The sequence below is a fragment of the Ilyonectria robusta genome, assembly GCF_021365365.1.
Source record: "Ilyonectria robusta strain PMI_751 chromosome Unknown BGZ61scaffold_58, whole genome shotgun sequence".
In the NCBI taxonomy this organism is placed as follows: domain Eukaryota; kingdom Fungi; phylum Ascomycota; class Sordariomycetes; order Hypocreales; family Nectriaceae; genus Ilyonectria; species Ilyonectria robusta.
The window spans coordinates 90,911-110,028 of record NW_025764492.1 but is presented as its reverse complement, the minus strand read 5'-3'; the positions used below and the strand labels follow the sequence as shown (position 1 = coordinate 110,028).

Sequence of the window (19,118 nt, the reverse complement as noted above, 5' to 3'; positions counted from 1 at the left end):
TTGTCAGGTAAAAGGGCGGCGAGGCGGATCCAGTCTTCGTCATCAAATTCTTCCTCCACAGGCAGAGTCTCGTACTGATCCTCTTGAGGTTGTAATCGAGCCTCTTTTGGCCGGCCGTAATGGTCATCACCATGACTGTGATGCTGCCAACAATAGGAGAAGGCCTTAGCGTGAGAATTAAAACGCTGGCCGCCAAATGTGAGGAGCTCATCAAGGCGGCGATGTGGGTGGTTTAACGTTAGCTTTACGCGGCAGTAATCTGGCCACTGTTGGCCTTCTGGATCAGCCTGGTAGCGAGGAAAGTAGACCAATACACGAGGCCTGCCGTTAACGTTGCCTGGCTGCCATTGCTTCCACATGGAAGGGTTCCTAGAGCGGAAATTCCAGTATTTGAGAAAGGAAACATAGGTCAGGTCCTCTAGGGCTTCTGAGCGTTGACAGTACTTTTCGTAGACGTTGGGGGCCTCGTCAACCTCATCGCCGTCAATCCGTAGGGAGCGGGAATGCCTGTCAGGATTACGGCAATCAACGTATAGGCAGGTTCGTGAGCCCTCTTGTAACGGCAGACCGAGGAGCAAGTGGCTAACCTCCTGCTTCGAGTAGTCTCGCTCAGCAACTAGCTGATTTAGGAGCTTTGACGTGAAGGAAATCAGGGGGTTGTGGTCCTTGACCCGGGGCACCAGGGCCTTCCCAATCTGAGCAAACGACTCGCTCTTCTTTTCCGACTTGGAGCAGTATTTGGCTGCGTAATCGATTACCTGCTGTAGGCTCGTGCAGGGCGAGACATCTGTATTGGCTAGCCATGCAACGGTAAGCAAGCGGTTGTAGTGGTTAATCTGGCTATCGTTCCGCTCGCCCCTGAAGCTCCAGTGCTTAGAATGAGGAACCTTGTCAAGGGAGGCTAGGAGGCGCTGCCCGTGAGGAAATCCAAAGCGGCACTCTACCTGCTTGGTATGCTTATTGAGCTGCATACAGTAGTTGTTGCATCGGTGGCGTTGCACGCGGTTGACTACCATTGATAGGAACTGAACGGTAAGGGGATGCTCCAATAGATTACTGATCAGGGGATTCCCTTCCCCAGGCACCTGTATCCGCTAAGACTCTGGGTTAACAGCAGATACGTAATATCCCCAGATTTGAGCGAATTGCTCTCGGGACTGACCATTATCAGGATCTAAGTCTGGGTGGCCATTTAACCAATATAGGCCATGGTGGTGACTGGAACCCCTGCCCTGCCACTCGTAGCGACCCCAAAAGTCCGTCAGGTTAAACTTCTGCTTCAGGACAATAGTCCTAAAGAGCATATAACGCTTATGGAAGTGATAAGCGGCAATGTGGGCGTTGTCTCTCAGTAATTGCCGGGACAGGGCCATCCGCACCGCCTCAGGAGCTGCTTTCCATTCTTGGAATCGAGGCATATGACGATATAGGGACTCCCAGTGGTAATCAGCCGCACTTGCAGTAACGAAAAGGCCCGGCCTGCCTAGATTGTAGGCATATGCCTCCAATTCCTTCCTTTGCTCATACCAATATGGACGGGTGCCCCTGATTACGGCGGCTTGGCGCGTGATCGACTGGATCAGGGCCTGAGCCTCTGGCTCGTCAGGCTTAGCCATCGCTTCCTCTATGTCAGCGCGCGTAAGAGGTTGACGGCGGCCTTCGTGTTGCTTGACTAAGTAGTTGCTTCGCTTTCTGACCTGCGCACGTAACAGCGTGTTGAGGGCGACGAAAGGCCACGTCTTATGGCGGGCAAAACGTCCGTCTTGCCATCTCATCGCATGGGCAAGGTAGTCCTGGTACGTGATGCTCCGTAGGCGAGGCTCCACGAAGTCCGCCTTGCCGTCAGGGTAGAGGGTAGGGAATGCGAGCGTTAAGAGCGGCTGGGAACGGTTGAATTCGTTGATAGGAGTCCTGCGAATGGAAGGTAGTGGCATCTGGTGTTGAGCCTGCGCGCTAGGCGGCATATGCTCAAGATCAGCCATACGCTCAGGGTCAGGGGTACCATGAAGGAACCGGGACTGCAGGGCGTTTAATTCGGTATCGGTAACCTGCAAATTCGGGATCGCTGATGCGTCGGCATCGCTAGGATCCTCTTCTACAGTCTCCTCAACCGGGCCTTGGGGGATCTCGCCGTCAGGTATGTCAGCCACTTGGCTAGCAATGGAAGCAACTATGCTGCCGTCAAGAGGAAGCCGTTGCAAGCGATCCTGCCTCACGACGATATCGCGATAGCCCGGGTGGTGGCGCTGTAGGTAATGCAGCCAGGTCAACAGGCACGAGCGGCGTACCCGGAAATCGCGAGCAAACTGCTGCTGGAAGTGAGGGTCGCCCTCCATATTAGGAGGCCGCAGGAGTACGATATCTAGCTCTTCAGGTAGGACTGGGAGCTCTTCAAATAGCCTACCAACATTGCGAAGGAAGTGGACAACGTGACCGCGGTATTTGTATTGAGCACCACGTACCTGTAGGACCTTCACGTGTACGTGAACCCTAGCAATCAGCATCTCCTCAACCATTGTTAGGCCAGGTAGATTACCGGGGACTTCCCCGAAGTCAAGGTTATTCGCAGCGCTAAAGAAGTAGGGCTCGGTAGGGGTTCTCTCCCTGTCTCGACTAATGCAGCGGCTGCAGATTTTCAAGCTATTTCTCTTCATTTCGAACCAATGCTCCCGGCAGCGAATGCAGCGATGCATCTTCTCGTCATCCAGGGCGGTATAGAACTCCCGCACAAGGGCCTGATCCTCCTCACTAAGGGCAGGCAGGTTAAGGTCCCCCGTAAAAGGTGGATCAGCTATCTGATCAAACTGTCGCTCTTCAGGCTGTGGCCTTTGACGTGTATAGCGGCCGCGACGATGTCCCTGTGGCAATAATGAAGGAGTGGTAGGGAACGATTCCTGTGGTATAGGCGTGCCTAGCACAACAGGAGCCGTTGGAAGAGTGCATTGAGGAATTGGCGTTTGAGGAATCGGCGTGCCCAGAACTACTGTTGGCAGGCAAAGGTTAGGAGGGATAGGGGAAGGTCCCTCTACCGCGCTTGGGGTAGATGGCCCCAGCAGAGGTCTAGGCAGTCCCTGGAGTGCGGGCGCCAGGCCACGGAATAAGGCAGGTGTGGCAGGAGGTTGTAAGCCGTACACAGACGCAGGGTTGGCGCAGTCCGCCTTGGAGGCGTCAGGTTAGCTAGAGAATCGGTCCTTTTCGTGGCTCTGTGTGGCGATTGCCTCAAGGCGATGTTCCGCATGGCGGCGACGGCGGCTCGGGATTCGGCTACACGTTCCCTTCGGCGTGCCCTACAGCTAGCACAGTCTCTTGTAAACTTCGTAGGGTCCTTGACGCTTCTAAATTCGACTTCGGACAGGTCATGTTTGCAGGTGTGGCAGTTTCGAACTGCCTCGGGTATATGGTCCTCCATCTGGCCGTATATGTATCCACCTCTTACCAACCTAGACTGCTGGATAAGGCTCGGGCAGGGAGGTTTTGCGACGGCTTACGTCCAATACCGTGATAGACCTCGATGGGGAAGCTGTCTTTGAGGGAGGTAGATCAGGTCTGAATGATCAGGGAGGAAACTGCACTGCTTCCCGCAGGCAGGTAACCGGGGAATCTTGAGAGGTGGGCTGGCTGCGGAGGTAATATGTGAACCTAGATACCGTTAGCAACCTGATGGGGTTTGATAGATTCGACAGAAAAGGGAAAGCATCCGCCACGTAGGTTAGTGTACGGAGTAAAGGGCACGGGGGTTATTCAGTCAGGATCGTGCTTAGCAACCCAACAAATTGATTGCAGAGAAGTAAAGAAGAACTGAAAGCTCTTGGAGAGTTTGCCAAGCTCGCTAGTTTCCTAGTCAACGCCCAGGGGTTTGTTTGTAGCGAGGCCTTCATTTCGTAGCGTTAACAGCCGACCAATTCGCGCACGAGTTGAGCACAGGCCAGGCTAATTGGCCAATCGGAAGAGGTTTTATGCTCTTCTTTCTGACTGAGTAAAACGCCCTTCGGGCTGAAAAAACGCCCTTCGGGCTGAATAAAACGCCCTTCGGGCTGAATTAGTCCAGACTGCAGATCAGGGCAGGGAATACGGACGCCCGGCGTGGACGCTAAGTACGCTAGGTTGTTGGCATGGTGTTACAAAACCAGGATACCCATGATTGTTGCTGTGCCAACCATTTTGGTTTGGATATCTCTGATCAATTTACTGGTGCGATCCAGATCAACACGGCTCGTTTCAAGGGACGCATCATCCTAGTCGTCAATCCACGAACGCCCGTCGTGGATTGATTATTGATCTTGGATTGCAGTCTGGACTAATAGTCCAAATGGTCTGGACTATTGCGAGCGCTGAATTCTAAGAGGCCTTGCAGATGGTCTGAGTAAAGTCCAATGCGGCAGCAATTGTAGATAGTTTAGTCCAGCATGTCCTGTGCCCCAATAGGGGACTTTTACAGGCCTCGCGGCCCCCCGGACGAAAAATATACATATATACATACATATCCATGGACAGCAGGCACCGCTTCAGCCGCCGTAGATAGGACTCTGAACACTTGGAGAATAGCCTTCAAGTTCGGTTGCTGATAATACAAACCCTACGAGACCCGCCGAAAGATTGAAAAGGAAGAAGCAAAAGTAGAAATTGGACGCTGTATGGGCTTTTACGAGATCATGACAAAGCTTGGGAAACGAAAATGTACAATAGCAACTAGTGCCCTATTGGTTATAAGCCACCGGGCGAAATAAATTGTGTGTGTGTGTGTGTGTACCCTGGACAGCCTACCCGGGGCCTCACGATCGACGATCAAATCGATCGATTGGAGGGTTGGTCGATACGATATCGATCGAGTAGGATTTCTAATCGATCGGTTGGGGGCTTGATCGATACGATATCGATCGATTAGAGATCCTCCTCGATCGATATGATATCGATTGACAGGTTGAATCGATCGATTTCCAACCCTGGGTCCTAATCGTCGACGGTTGAGACTGGCGGTGGATAACTAGCTGGTGGAGACCTTAATCGCGTCGCGCGTCAGCTACTCAGGTAAGATTAAGGAGAGCTAAGCTCATGGTACTTTGGGAGCTTTGGCAGAATTCTGCCTGCACTAACAAAAAAGTGATTGACGAATCAGATATTATAAAAACTCATGCGTCCCTATCAATTCTTCATGCGTCCTATCAATTGCCTAAATTAAATTGAAAATAATTGGGTTGAATTATTTAAGATTGAATTATTTAAAGCGCTGATCGTTAGGGTCATTTAGAAAAATTGGCCATAATAGCCAGCACTATGGGTTTAAATCGTAGTGCCAGTAACAAGTAGACACGTTATATACCCGGTATATCGCAAGCTTCTAGGCGAAAGAACTTGCACTGCTGGATTCTTCTAGACCACTTGGAGCCCACAAACTTCTCGTGCTTGTTGTACTGGTCGTGGAAGAGTTATGGACAAGGAGCGTCAGACGGGAACCTACAAACACTTGAGCCCTATCCCCTACTTCGCTTTGGATCATAGCCTACACCCGTCTCTGTTCTAGCTCTCGCAGCGGGGAAAGTTCACTAGTGATAACCTGAATCTAAGTTCAAGAGATCTTCTTGTTTGAGAAGAATCGAAATGTTGGCAAGTCAATCAACTCGCCATTCTGGCCGCTGGTGTCCTGCGCCTTCCATGTAAGAAAGAGGTCGAATCCACATTTGTGGAGCATCTTCTGGCTTCGGACATTCTCTAACTCTGTCACTGCAATGAGCTGCTCAGGCACCAAGCCGCCGCCGTCCTGCGGAAGTCCATCAACGGAGCGTGGATCCACCTTCACTTCGGCCTCCACCCGCGGCAGCTTCTGCCAGGCCGCGAGAAACGCCCGCAAAAACTCAGGCGCGAGGCCTTGCCCCCATTGCTCTTTCCGGATCATGTAGCCTACTTCGGGCCAGCCGAAGCTCGAGACGAAGTTGTGGTTGCCCCCAACGCCAATCATCTCGCCTGTCTCCTTCAGGCAGATGGCAAAGTTGTGGTTCTCGATATCGTTGGGCGGGAGGAAGGGCTCCAGCCGGGACTGGGTCTCGGCGACATCCTTATCCACTCGTCCTTGCATTGTGAAATGCATGACCTCAGGCTGACTCCGGAGGCTGTGAAAGGCGGCGATGTCGCTCTGGCCGAGTGGCCGTAGGACAAGCCGTCCCGTCTTTATCGTTTGGCGCTGAGCATTGGGGGGCAGCGGCCGAGCCGGCAGCGTCGTTTTGACGATGATGAAATCGTCGGGGCTCGGCGCCGTGGCCATGTTCATGGAGACTAGGGAATGCCGCGAGGGACAGCGCTTGTGCGTATATTGTAGGGTCGAAATTGGGTCTTCGCAAGAGTAAGTACATTCAGTAAGGCACTCAGTGGAGATGATGGACTCGAGTCGTGATGCCTCGGGTCGAAGTGAGGCCGCCGTGACTTCACTGCTTGTCGCTATGCTCTGCCTAGCTGGTCGGACACTTGTCCACATTGTTGGCACGTGAGTCCCCACTCAAGGATTGGGGAGTGGTTAACTTAGCTGGTTGGCTCGCTTGCCCGGAAGATTGTTCCTCCGCCCATTCCTGGACAGCCGTCTTCATCCAAGCACTAGCCGACGCGGGCGACGACATACATAGATGAGAGCGGTAAAAACGAATTAAGCAGCACCAGGGACGGGCCGTCCCGCTTGAAATGTGGAATTTACGACCGCATCACTCTCTTGCCTTGAGATCTTGTGTGATGTACCCGTAGGGTCTGACTAAGTGGGCAAGCCACTTAGTAGGGCAGAAAAATCTAGAACAGGCAGAAAAACCTGGAACACCCTGCCACCATAAGCCGTCGTAAATATCAGTAGTATATCCACGGCGACCTCTTGGTGGCTGATTCAGCCGCTTAGCGCCACAACGCCGCCAAATCACCTCCGTGCCCTCAGCACCTTCCCGTGTGCTGGGGACAGTTTTGATTGGTTGAGGGTAAATCAAATCTTCCTCGACAGCGTGCCATCAAGTCTTGCCCCCCCTGCTAGCAGTTACGATAACCCTGCAAAACTGTTGGAACTAGTTCGCACATGATAATCGCCACCTGCAGCCAAGCGATGAAAACGGAACCTGCCCCGCAGCAACTGTCCAGTAATGTTTGGGTCTGAGGCACCTTGCCTCATGGTGTGATGACAGTGCGGTTGTTGGTCAAGGATCAGTACGGTGAAGTCCTGGTTACCTGAGATATTCTGTTGCAGTTGGTTACGGTGGTATTGTTGTCTCGTCGGCCAACGACCATAGCACAACCCTGAGATAACCAATGATATCCTGAACCAGACTGTCGGATCCCGAGCCAGCCGCCATAAAGTGAGTGCTGCGCCCGGTCTGGCCAACACCCTTTATTTCGCCTTTTCTTACTCAATCTCCCACTCTGTTTTCATTGGTCGCATTTTGCCAGGTTTCGACTCAATGACCCCTCTATGACTATTTTAGCTGAAGGTCATCAGTGATATTATCTCATTCGGTATGACGCAGACAAGTCTTGATCTGCGTCCCGGTGCGGCGCAAACAAAGACATCAATGGAGGATCTGAACGCCCATCAAAATGCCCCAGTCTCAAACCCGAATGTCGAGACAACGCAAGTCTCGCCAAGTCCTTCGTCCGATGATTTCGATTCCGCCATTGGCGAGACCATTGTCTGCGCGCTCTTTCCTGTGAGTGAACTGTGCCAGATGTCTAGTCAACAGCGTATTGATACAGGCAACTTTACACAGAATGACCCAACAGAACAAGACGGGCATCGAAACACCACACCCGTAAGGAGATCAATATCTTTCGACGAAGTTTTCCAAAATGGCAAAGCCCCAGTCAAGCGAATCATCATCCAGTTCGACGGATCGTGGTTTATTCTATGATGCGATGAGCACGATCGTGACTTCATATATCCTCCTCTTAGAGGTGCTGGGGCGCACCTGAGGAGTGAGAAGCATGGTTGGCTACGAAGTCCATCTAATGTGGTCATCGTTAAGCACTTCGGGATTGAGGTTCTGAACTGCAACGCTGAACTAGCGGAGAAGAATAATTGTGGGTGTAGCACGAAGAGTCGCACCACGGATGGGATCCCCGGACGACAAACCTGGGGATCAGAGCATACACCAAAGGTTACCAACAAGAGATACAGCCGGACTGGAGTCGACCGACATGGTGGTTTCAAGCGGCAATCAAAGCAAAGAAAACAGGACGGAATCCCCAGCCCAATTCCAGGCCGAATATATCTGGCATACTGGGAGATGACGAGAGACTGGTTGCCAGCGCTGCTTCTACCTCACATCGGCCTAGAGCAATTCGGGATACCAAGTACACTTGGGAGCCTTGGCTTGATGGAACACATGCCGTAGTGCTACGAGTATTATACAGAAACGAAAGGTCTCAAGTGGAAGAAGGAATACGAGCGTGACGGGCCTCGTGTCCTGCAGCGAGAATTTCCCGTTGTATACTTTGATGGAAACAAGTTCCTTGATGGAAGCCCAGCAGATTGGGTGAGGGCAGAAGATTTGCAGGAACTGAATGTGTTTGATGCCTCGCCACGTCTTGTGCCGAATCTGAAGTTTGCCAGGAATTACCTCCGAAGGCGCATAGAACAGGAGGCCCAGGCCGCAAGCGAGGGCTCGGCTCCTTTGCCAGACGGTGAGTTTACGCATGAAGCCTTGACTGCGGCACATGCTAACCAAACCACCATCAAGTCGAATCAGATTCCGAGACAGCGCCATCGTCTTGCATCGCGGGGAGTGACAGTCCTATAATAGCCGCCCCAGGTGGCATGGTCTTATTGACGGAGGAGCTTGCTACTGAACCAAGCTCTCAAGGAAGGGAAGTCTCTTTGTCTCCAGACATGGAATCAGAAACATCCCGGCCAAATCTCCAGCTGGAGCAGGCCAATCGACATTGCCCCGGGAATGCCCTAGAGCCCGAATTGACCAGTGTTTCTGGTACAGAGAAAACTATCAGTTTTGGCGCTGGCTCACAAATGGGTGATCGGAGAGCAAATTGCCAAACGACGGTAGAAGGCGAAGCGGATCATGAGACAGAGTCTTCAGCCTGCACCGCACGAACGAGAAGTCTTGCCGGGTCTATTTCTATCGACTTAAACCAATTGGTGGAGGGTTCTGCAGCCGAACCATTCTTCCAGGAGAGGGAGGCCTCTTTGTCCCCAAGTTTGCAACTAGAAGTTCTGTCGCAAGAGCCCCAGCTGGATCAACGGGATCGAAGTTGTCACGAGAGTGCACCTGAGCTTGAGCTGAGGAGCGCTCCAAACACCGAGAAAGCTATCGGCACTGATGGTCGCTCGGAAATTGCCGACCCCGAAGCAGCCCATATCTCAATTTCAGAGGTCGAAATGTCTGATGAAGGCCAACCAACTACAGCAAGCGAACTGCCAAGTGTCCAACCTGCCAACGACACGATGCAGATTGACTGTGGTTATTCAACTAGGAACAGCGACAGAGGCACCGCACAAGGCAACGACCTTTCTACATCACTCATACACATCCATCAACACCAGATTCAACGCGCCTTGTCCAATCACATGGCAGCCGACCTACTCAACCTGAAAACAAAGGCAATCGATCTCAACTTTCCGAAAGGAATACAAGGCCTCGAAGCGAGACAACCTCAGCTACCCCCAGCACGACCTCCAACTGCTCAATGGCATGCTGGAAATCTTGTTCCACCTAACAACTCCACAACATTTAGTTGCCATGCCATACAAATATCGTCGCCCCAGAACCGCAACGATTCCGTAACAGGCACCGAAACTCCACAATTAGGAATATTACACACACTACAACCAAAACCTCCGATTACAGATTGGAATTCAACGGGCGGGCCACGGGTTACGATGCGTTGGGACGCCGCCTATCGAACTACATATGACTCTCGTTCCGAGGTTTCACAAAGAACGTCCCGTGCCTTGAATCCGAAACCGCTGGTCACAGCCCCGACAAGTGGATCACAATCTCGAGACCCCGGGATAACGCCAAGTAAAGTTCTAAGTACACAGCTTAGTGCTGGGGCTTTTGTTCCCATCAATACTGAAGCCAACTCCTCTACGCCTCCTATCGGCCAGCTCCAAGCGACAAAGCCTCAGGTTCCCCAAGTTCCAACTCCCGATATTCCACCTGCAAATACGAAGATTTTTAGGAGATCACACTTAGAAACACTCTACAGATCAGACTCGGCGACAGTCTACTTAATACGCAAGCCATTCTTGGTTAGATCCAGGGCTCCTAATAGTGCAGACCATTTAGACTATTAGTGCAGACTGCAGATCAGGGCAGGGAATACGGACGCCCGGTGTGGACGCTAAGTACGCTAGGTTGTTGGCATGGTGTTACAAAACCAGGGTACCCATGATTGTTGCTGTGCCAACCACTTTGTTTTGGATATTTCTGATCAATTCACTGGTGCGATCCGGATCAACAAGGCTCGTTTCAAGGGGCGCATCATCCTAGTCGTCAATCCACGAACGCCCGTCGTGGATTGATTATTGATCTTGGATTGTAGTCTGCACTAATAGTGTAAATGGTCTGCACTATTAGGAGCCCTGGTTAGATCCCCAGTCAAACCACTAGTAAAACCTCCCGTCAAACCCCCGACCAGACCTCTATTTCCATGCAGTATTTAAATGCAAACGGGAGAGCCACGATTTAGCCAGCCGCCGCATAAGGTCCCCCCATACTTTTTAAAATACCTGCAAGAATTAACGGGAAGCCGAGATAAAAACCCCCTTATATCTAAATTTCTTATAAAAGGCCGTTACCTCTGCCCTTAGTGCTAAAGAAAATATCATCGCACCGTCAGTTTTACGGATTATCTGGTCTTAAATCATATCAGGTCCCCCGATCCGAAGGTTTTATTACGATCCGAGCTTGACGCTAGCGTCGATAGCAATATAATCGACTTGACTTCCGAATCATAGGAAATGTCTATAGTGTTAATACTATTTCTCTTGCTCAATTCATGGTGATCCTCTAGTGAATTCTGGTCTCAAGCTCGAATAAACTAGAATACTCGTAGAATTTCCTACACCCTCACGTTCGCGAGCTGGCACCGTACTCCAGTGATTTGACCTGCTCGGAACTGATTTCCACGCTTAATCAAACATAAATTCCACGTGTCTTTTATTCCTTGAATGCCCAGACGGAAAATCGGTCGATCAACCTCTTCCTGGACATACCTGGGCATTTGAGCTAACTCATGAGTTTCGACCCTTTTAACTCACCCATATGAGTTTCGGTCTCACCATACCTCACTCATGAGTTTAACTCAGACTCATGAGTCAACTCACGTAGTTTGGTCATGTGACATCGCCTACTTCCTAAATAGGAAGTTAGTGATAAAAATCTATGGTAACTTATTGAATGAAAGTGAAAAATCACCGCGCTACTCCATATCACTAATATCTATAACGTGGTTCACAAGCGAGTTGTACATACAAGCGAGTTGTACACTCCACATATATTTTCTCCCTTTAATCTTCTAACGCGTTTTAATCAAATCACAACCAATGGATTCCAATTCAAAAGAAGCCAATATCGTCCTTGCCGTCTCTGCTATAAAACGAGACCCAAAGCTCAGTATCCGACAAGCAGCAAAAGTCTACAACATCAATCATAACACACTACGGAACAGAATGAACGGCCGATGCGCTCGACAAGATGTACGCGCCAATTCTATGAGATTGACTTTCCTTGAAGAGGAGACTCTAGTCAAGTTTATTCTCGACCTAGATTCGCGAGGATTCCCTCCCCGCCTCAGTGGTGTTGAAGAAATGGCCAACCTCCTTCTGGCAGAACGCGCCGCAGGACGCGTCGGCAAGCACTGGGCTTCACACTTCGTCACGCGACAACCAGGGCTCAAGACGCGTTTTAATCGCCCATATGACTACCAGAGAGCCCTCTGCGAAGATCCGATTATCATTGACGCGTGGTTTCAGCTTGTGCAGAATATGAAGGCCAAATATGGCATCCTCGATGGGGACTTCTACAACTTCGACGAGACTGGGTTTATGATGGGCATGATCTCGTCCGCAATGGTAGTTACCGGTGCCGACCGACGTGGAAAGGCAAAATCAGTGCAGCCTGGCAACCGGGAATGGGTTACAGTAATCCAAGGGATTAATGCTGAAGGTTGGGCACTCCCGCCGTTTATCGTTGTCAAGGGGTCCTACCATCTCGGCAATTGGTATACAGAAGGCAACCTCCCGCCCTCCTGGGTTATCAAGCCTACCGAGAATGGATGGACTGATAATACGACTGGCTTTGAATGGATACAGCATTTCGATAAATATACTGCCGGTCGCACAAAAGGCAAATATCGAATGTTAGTGGTAGACGGCCATGAGAGTCACCAATCTGCAGAGTTTGAGCAGTTCTGCAAGGAAAGGAATATTATTCCTATTTGTATGCCATCTCACTCATCGCATCTTCTTCAGCCACTTGATGTTGGGCTCTTCAGTCCTTTAAAGCGGGCGTATGGTTATAAGATTGAAGAGCTGATGAAGTACCACATTACCCACATCACTAAGGTCGAGTTCTTTTCCGCCTTCAAAGAAGTCTTCTCGTTGGTTTTTACCGAATCCAATATCAAGGCTGGTTTCAGAGGGTCCGGTTTAGTGCCTCATGATCCTCAGGCAGTCTTGTCAATACTGGATATCAAGTTACGGACTCCAACACCGACTGGCCCCCCTCCAGAAGCAACCGACTCTTGGGTCTCTTTGACACCACGCAACCCGACACAAACACTATCACAGTCTGCATACCTCAAGGATGGAATTGGTCGTCATCAGAGCAGCTCTCCAACACCAATGTATGATGCTGTTGACCAATTTGCGCGAGGAACACAGGCGATAATGCATGAGGTGGTCCTCTTGCGCGAGGAGAATAAGTCACTTAAAGCTGCAAATGAGACACTCAAAAAACGCCGGAGGGCCAAGAAAACGCGTGTGCGGCAAGGAGGGGCCCTTGCTGTAGGGGATGCTCATGATATTCTGGCTCAGAAGGATGTTGATCGGCAGGTAGCTCAAGAATTGCGACAAAATGGTGGTCGGTCGAGGCGGGCTGCAGCGAGCGTTCGGCGATGTGGAACTTGCGGGAAGCCAGGTCATAATGCGAGAACCTGTTCAAAAGATGTAGATTCATCTGGGGAATCTAGTTCTAATCACTCTGAATAGACTTTTTGGGTTGTGGTGTTATAATTAAGCGATAAAGGTCGAAGGGTAGGAGGAAGTGTACAACTCGCTTGTCTGTACAACTCGCTTGTGAACCACGTTAAGCTTTTTTTTTATATTTTAATAAGCTAGTTACTTAAGGTTGTCAACGGCCTCTAGTAGCTGGATTCCAGCTATCTAGTCCAGGATGCTATTTACATCAAAGATGAAGAAGAAAGAAAGAAGTTCCCAAATGCCCCTGAGCTGTGGAACGATTTCCCGTCCCTGGCGCGCACGAGCCTCGTACGTCTTGCGGCACAGCCGCAAGGATATGGGCCCTGGCCCGTGACAGTGATCGGTTAGTGGGTGGTCTGACTTACTAACAACCAGAACTAGAAAATACTAACACAACACAGCCTCATTTTGACAGACCACGCTTCAGCTGCTGAGGATAGGATGCTGAACACTTGGAGAAAATGGCCTTCAAGCAGGCCTGTCAGAGAGAGTCAAGTGAGGCCAAAAGAAAGCGATTCAGGGAGAGAAAGTGGTGCTTTACGCTGTGGTCAGGATTGAAGGTGGCAGAAATGTAAATAGCATAGCGTATTCCATGGCCCTATGAGATCCGTTCCCCGGGCGTAATAAATCTACTACTACTAGATCTCTAAATGGATAATCCAAGTCTACCCCCCTGGCATAAATCAATTCTACCCCCTGCCGTGTGGGGCAAAATAAATCAATTCTACTACAATTGATTTTGGTATGAAGCACTAGGGCAAGAACTCCCCCACCTGGTATCTGGTTCCGAGGGATATCGTGGGTGGAGTTGGCTTGATTGTCCATTCGTTAGTGATGATGCCGAGTTTGCTGAAGGCGGGTTTGGGTTGGACATGGCAATAAACGCGGCGATGCGTTAGGAGCCTAGTTACCAACGGAATGTCGTTGTAGACTAAGTCTTGTCGACATGCTTGGTATTGAGAGGGGGAGAAGCGTGGCTAGTCGATAGTCGGGACTCAAGATAGGTTCTTGGCAGCCAACTGAGTGTGCATTGTCAGTTAACTAAGACTGGGGAAATGGCTGTGGGGTTGTCTGATTGGGCGGCATGGGATTGAGTGGTTGTAGTTGATACATTGCTGGTACTGTGAGGCCTAAGTTGAGATTCCGCGGAACGGGGAGGACGAAGCTTGATCGGTGAAGGGGGGAGGACCCGGGTCCTTGTGGTGGTCCTGCTTGAATATCGCGTTCATCGTTCGATACGACATTTGATGTATGGGGGTGCTCTTTGTGAAAAGATGTCGGACCCTCGGCACTGTGCGGCTGTCTCAATAGATCGAGGCGCTGATCATCAATCTTAGGTCGCTCCGTAGCCTGCATTGCAATTGGGGGTGACTCCGTGTCTTTCCCTTGGTCCTTCGCTTGAAATCGAAGTGGGCCTGGTGCAAAATGGGCTTGACTTGGATGGATTGGACCGTCTGCTAGTGGTGAAATGCGACTTTGTCGGCTTGCGGCTGCTCGGGTTCCATCCACTTCCTCCACTGCTGAAGGGCCGTCTCGGTCCAACCACCCATTCAGTCTGCAGCCATCAGCTGCCATTTGGAGCAATTTTCTATTCCCGAGCGGTCTGTCACGTCCACCTTGGTTGTCTGGGGTTGGAGCCGTGACTGGTTGTACAGAAAAAGACATCGAAGGTGAGATGACGGGTTCGGGCCGGTCGCCAGCTGGAGGAGTTCCTGTGGCCGCTGTCGAAGCTGCATTGCTGGAGAAATCGCTGATTATGGCCACAACGTTGGGGTTCTGATTTTCATGGTGAATCTTCGGATCGGCACTAGGGTTGTGATGAAAGTCAGCTCTGCTCGATGGTATGCCCGCCACGCTGTTGATGCGGCCTTCTTCGGACGACAGTGGCGCCTCTTGGTCATCTGATTGAGAATTATTTTGGCTGAGGCCAGGTTGGGGATTTGACTGTTCCTCTTGGCTTTGTTCTGCCGGCAAAGCCGCTGGTGCGGTGGCGACCGTAGAATCCAGAGTGTCGATGTCTGCCGGGTCCAGTCTCAATTCCGTTTGCTCCATGTTCTTGAGATTTGAATTCTCGGCTTGTTTGCTTCTTTGGGTCTCCAAAAAATCCAGGACTGATTTGAAGTGAGGAGTTAGCTCGAAGCTGGAATCTTGAGTATCAACAGACTGGAGATCGTTGGCTGCCACCCAGCCAACTGAGCTTTCACTCGGAAAATCCAAGCCATCAAAGTACATGACGGGAAATTGTCGCTCTGTAACCAAAGGACCCCCATCTTTGTAGTCCTCTTGCCAACCAAGAATACCCGTCTGGGGATCATAAGTGTAACACGTCGGTAGTTGTTCTGTGAGACCTAGGTCCTGGATTGTGCCTGAGAAGCCAATATCAATGGGTTGCTCGGTGGTAACTCCAGGGAGGACGAGTACAGCTTGCCATTCCCTGGACTTTGACCAGTATCCGAGATAAATGCCGCCTGGGGTTGGATCAACAATTCCATCAAATTTTTTTCGCGGTCTCCGGCCACTCTTGCTCCTACCATTCACACATGCGCTTCCCCTGTTGCCCAACGGCGCGTCTACATGTTGATCTGTTTGTTCGAGAAGCGGCGAGACGTGAATGGATTCAGATTTGTTCCTGGTTCGCGTGCGCAACTTTGACGGGTCGTATCCCGTTCGATATGCCACCAGACATACCCTATTGTTCTCCTCTGCGAGTTTTGCGCTGCAGTTTAGAACACGAACACCAAGGTGCTTGATGGCCATTTCGTGGTCTTTAGGCAGCTTACCGTGAGCCCTCCCGTTGAGATGCTTGGCAGCCGACATGATGGGATGATGTTTGAAACTGAGTCCGTGCTCATCGCACAGAAGAATGTACCACTCGTCACGGAACTGGACTATTGTATGCTTTATAGCGGCGTTCCCGTCTTGGAAGACCTCATCGAACTCGATGGTTCTTTTGGTCTCTGCAGGCTCAGTTTGCCCTACTCGGGCACGTTTTTGTTTACCTGATACGACAGATCCCATTCTTTTTTTCTAAACATATTAGCGGGGAAGCAGGGCTTGAGGTTAGGATCGGAGCCTTGGACTAACGGGATTGATGGACATGGACGAGTTGATGGGCGTGGTCTGGTCTTCGGTGCTGTCGGGTTCTTGCATGTTGGCATCTTGAGACTCAACATTGGGCGGTGTATCTGTAGCGTTGTGTTGAGATGCTGACTGTGTGTTCTCTTGCGATGTGGCGCCTGTTGGAGCAAGGGGCCCGTTAGCAGGACTGCGCAATCCTGGCACAGGCTCCGTTGGGCATTCCTGTAAGATCTCCGTCACCAAGGATTTCCCAAATATGTCGACCATATCCCTGCAGAGCTTTCTAACTTGTGCTTCCAGTGAGGCTCTGTACGCCTTGTCGTCTTCCTTGATGGTAGCGGCGTGCTTGAGCTCCAGTTCCCTCAACTGACCACCGAGCTTCAGTGTGCTCTGTTGCAGGGTTGTCAAGTCTTGCCGGGTGAGGTTGGACGAAACGCGCGCCCACTCCTGCTCAACACTATCCTTCAGCACTGCCATCTGCTCCTGGTACAAAATATAAGGAGACTTGATGTCCTCGAGATGTTGGCAGACTTGTGACACGCACTCTTCCATGGCTCTGATCTGGAGCAAGGAGGGTGGGGGGTCGGGTTCCGCCATGGTCTTTGTGGCCGCAGTAAAAAAGATTGGGAGGATGGTACCCCGATGAAGTACCAAGACCGTTCCGGGTTGGCTCCTTAAAGCTCACGCTCGCTGGTCGTTGAGACCAGGCGAGATGCGGTTTCAGCTGGTAAGATGAGAGAAGTACCGGAATCGCGAAAGCTTTGGAGGGCTCTGGGACTGATTGGAGAATAGCGGATGTGCCGGCATTGTTATGTTGGTTGGTCATATCCACATAACTAGTCTGGTTGCCTGGTTCACTAATTTTGACCCTGTCGGTTTCACCCCAACACGTGATTACGGACGGCTATATCTAGCACTGGGTCAAAACGAGTTTCTGGATAGATCCACGGCGGCCGTGGGCACGGACTACTACTGGCTAGATGCAAACCGCTAGTCCAAATTAAGCAATAGCCAATACAATCGCTTTAAAAGTTAGGAATTGTGGATCCCCTACCGCATCCCAGCTTTTCCAGCCCTTCCTTTAACGCTCTTTTTCCCTCCAACCAATTCAACCGACCAGGTAGGTTCTACCCCGACCACTGGATTTCCACCCCGCGCCCACACAATACCCTCTTGCTGCATACGCCACCGATCGGGAGCGATCAGGTTAACATGCAGCGTCTTTTTCGCGTTCAGTACCGTCCAGAACCGTCGCAATTGAGCGCCTGCGCGGAAGCGATCGCTCAATTGCGACGGTCAACTGGCCTACTCCCTTGCCTGGCAGTCACGTGCCTGAGCGCCTGCCCGGCCTTTGTTCTGGTTCTCGCCTTTCTGGCCTTTTTCAGCAGTTTCCGCAGTTACCCAATAACCGGTTTTTGCCCCACCTTCCACGCGAAATCCACATCTCGTACGGCCCCGTACGGCTCCTTCCGGCCTCCACCTCAACTTCATTCACATTTTACCCATGTTTCCCCCCCCCTCCGTTCTGCTCCGTACATATGCTAACACTCGCGTACAGCCCCGGTTTGTCGATAGCCATTTTTCGTACAATTTTCCGTACGCCTCCGCTCCCGAACACCCCCGAACGACAATGCCTCGCGGATCTCGCTCCGGTAAGGGCAGAAAGGGTGGAAAGGGCACGTCCGGAACCGCTCCGACCCCGAACGACGCTCCGGCCCCGAACGGAGGCGGCTCGGCCTCGAACGACAGCGGACGCGCCTGCTCGGAGCTGCCCGACTTCCAGCCCTGGGTTCCCCCCAACCATCCTAGCTGGACGCCCCCGGACACTCGCGTTCACGGCCATCAGCTCCCGAACGCGGAGCTAGAGGATGACCAGCCGGACGAGACCGTTAGCGAGCATTTAACCGCCTGGGTCCTTAAGCGTACGCTCCCGTTCTTGCCCAGTTTTTACCCGCTCACGCCAGTTCTAACCCGTCTGCCAGACGTCTCCAAGAATGTTTCCGCCGCCGTTCGTGCGCTCGCCCAGAACTACTTTAAGGTTTGTCTTTTGCTTCCACCCGTAGCCGTACGGCACTATGTGATAACATACGCTTACGTTTACGTTAGATTAAGCGTATTATGGGCGTCCGTACCCGTCCGGGCGCAGACGGAACCGCTTACTATAACACTCTCAACCTAAAGCGGGGCGCCAATTATAACGCAGCCTTCTACCATCTGTACGGCAACTTACGGTCCGGAACGGACGCGTGCGGCCCGTGCCAGAGGGATTTGGGCCCGTTCGACAGCTGCGTTCAGATCAACGGTGCCTGCGCGAACTGTCGCTATAACTCCGCGGCTAAGCGCTGCACTCTCTACGGTACGTACGCCCCCGTTTGCCCCCATTCTTCCCCGTTCTAGCCAGTTCGCTCCCGTTCTGATATATTTTTTTAGTTAAGGACGGAGATGCTAAGCCTAGGGGTAAGAAGCGCGGCTGTAAGCGTAAGGCCCTTGACGATAACGATAACATTCTTAACGCCATCCATTCCGTCCCCCTCAAGCACCTCCATACACTCGCGGACGTCTTTAATAAGGTCGCCGACGATATCGAGGACGAGACTGGTATATATATCCCCATCTATCCCTGTACGGGAGCGTGCAGGCCCATACAGCTTTAAACGGAGGGCTAACTTTTTCCAGATAAGTCTAATTCTAATTAAGTTATTTTCATTAGCATTCAGGACAGTATACCCCGCAACCGGCCCCATCTGGCTTCGCATAGTCGGTCGGCATTACATTTTTAGAAAGGGTTTTTAACATACTATTCTTATCTGCAGACTTTTTTTCTTTTTTTTTTAGGGGGGGGGGGGGGGGATAGACAAACAGG

At 51.4% G+C, this 19,118-nt stretch overlaps 5 protein-coding genes across 5 annotated transcripts; 3 read left to right on the top strand and 2 right to left on the bottom strand.

Annotated features, from left to right (window-relative positions):
• The first annotated feature begins 4,032 nt into the window (after window positions 1-4,032).
• BGZ61DRAFT_193959 (uncharacterized protein) lies at window positions 4,033-4,336 on the top strand. Its single transcript, XM_046237834.1, has one exon. The coding sequence runs from the start codon at window positions 4,113-4,115 to the stop codon at window positions 4,269-4,271; it is 159 nt and encodes a 52-aa protein (XP_046094495.1). The 5' UTR covers window positions 4,033-4,112; the 3' UTR covers window positions 4,272-4,336.
• Window positions 4,337-5,193: 857 nt separating this feature from the next.
• Window positions 5,194-6,440, bottom strand: BGZ61DRAFT_467447 (GNAT domain-containing protein). The gene has a single exon (XM_046247774.1). The coding sequence runs from the start codon at window positions 6,263-6,265 to the stop codon at window positions 5,567-5,569; it is 699 nt and encodes a 232-aa protein (XP_046094494.1). The 5' UTR covers window positions 6,266-6,440; the 3' UTR covers window positions 5,194-5,566.
• Window positions 6,441-7,481: 1,041 nt separating this feature from the next.
• BGZ61DRAFT_486922 (uncharacterized protein) lies at window positions 7,482-10,270 on the top strand (the record flags this gene model as incomplete). Its single annotated transcript, XM_046249907.1, has 5 exons — window positions 7,482-7,670; window positions 7,744-7,772; window positions 7,913-8,313; window positions 8,374-8,643; window positions 8,700-10,270. The coding sequence occupies 5 exons, from the start codon at window positions 7,482-7,484 to the stop codon at window positions 10,268-10,270; spliced, it is 2,460 nt and encodes an 819-aa protein (XP_046094493.1).
• Window positions 10,271-14,110: 3,840 nt separating this feature from the next.
• Window positions 14,111-16,531, bottom strand: BGZ61DRAFT_193906 (uncharacterized protein). The gene is made up of 2 exons (XM_046237833.1): window positions 16,262-16,531; window positions 14,111-16,196 (listed from the first exon to the last, which is right to left on the bottom strand). The coding sequence occupies exons 1-2, from the start codon at window positions 16,348-16,350 to the stop codon at window positions 14,219-14,221; spliced, it is 2,067 nt and encodes a 688-aa protein (XP_046094492.1). The 5' UTR covers window positions 16,351-16,531; the 3' UTR covers window positions 14,111-14,218.
• Window positions 16,532-17,885: 1,354 nt separating this feature from the next.
• BGZ61DRAFT_541299 (uncharacterized protein) lies at window positions 17,886-18,951 on the top strand (the record flags this gene model as incomplete). The annotated part of the gene is made up of 5 exons (XM_046255029.1): window positions 17,886-18,177; window positions 18,238-18,293; window positions 18,362-18,611; window positions 18,686-18,877; window positions 18,932-18,951. The coding sequence occupies 5 exons, from the start codon at window positions 17,886-17,888 to the stop codon at window positions 18,949-18,951; spliced, it is 810 nt and encodes a 269-aa protein (XP_046094491.1).
• Window positions 18,952-19,118: the final 167 nt, after the last annotated feature.

Excerpts from the sequence above, each read along its gene's own strand:
- BGZ61DRAFT_467447 (XM_046247774.1), bottom strand. The coding sequence starts at position 6,265 with ATGAACATGGCCACGGCGCCGAGCCCCGACGATTTCATCATCGTCAAA.
- BGZ61DRAFT_193959 (XM_046237834.1), top strand. The coding sequence starts at position 4,113 with ATGGTGTTACAAAACCAGGATACCCATGATTGTTGCTGTGCCAACCAT.
- BGZ61DRAFT_193906 (XM_046237833.1), bottom strand. The coding sequence starts at position 16,350 with ATGTTGAGTCTCAAGATGCCAACATGCAAGAACCCGACAGCACCGAAG. Across the intron at positions 16,197-16,261 it reads CGTCCATGTCCATCAATCCC|AATGGGATCTGTCGTATCAG; the intron begins GTTAGTCCAAGG and ends TTAGAAAAAAAG.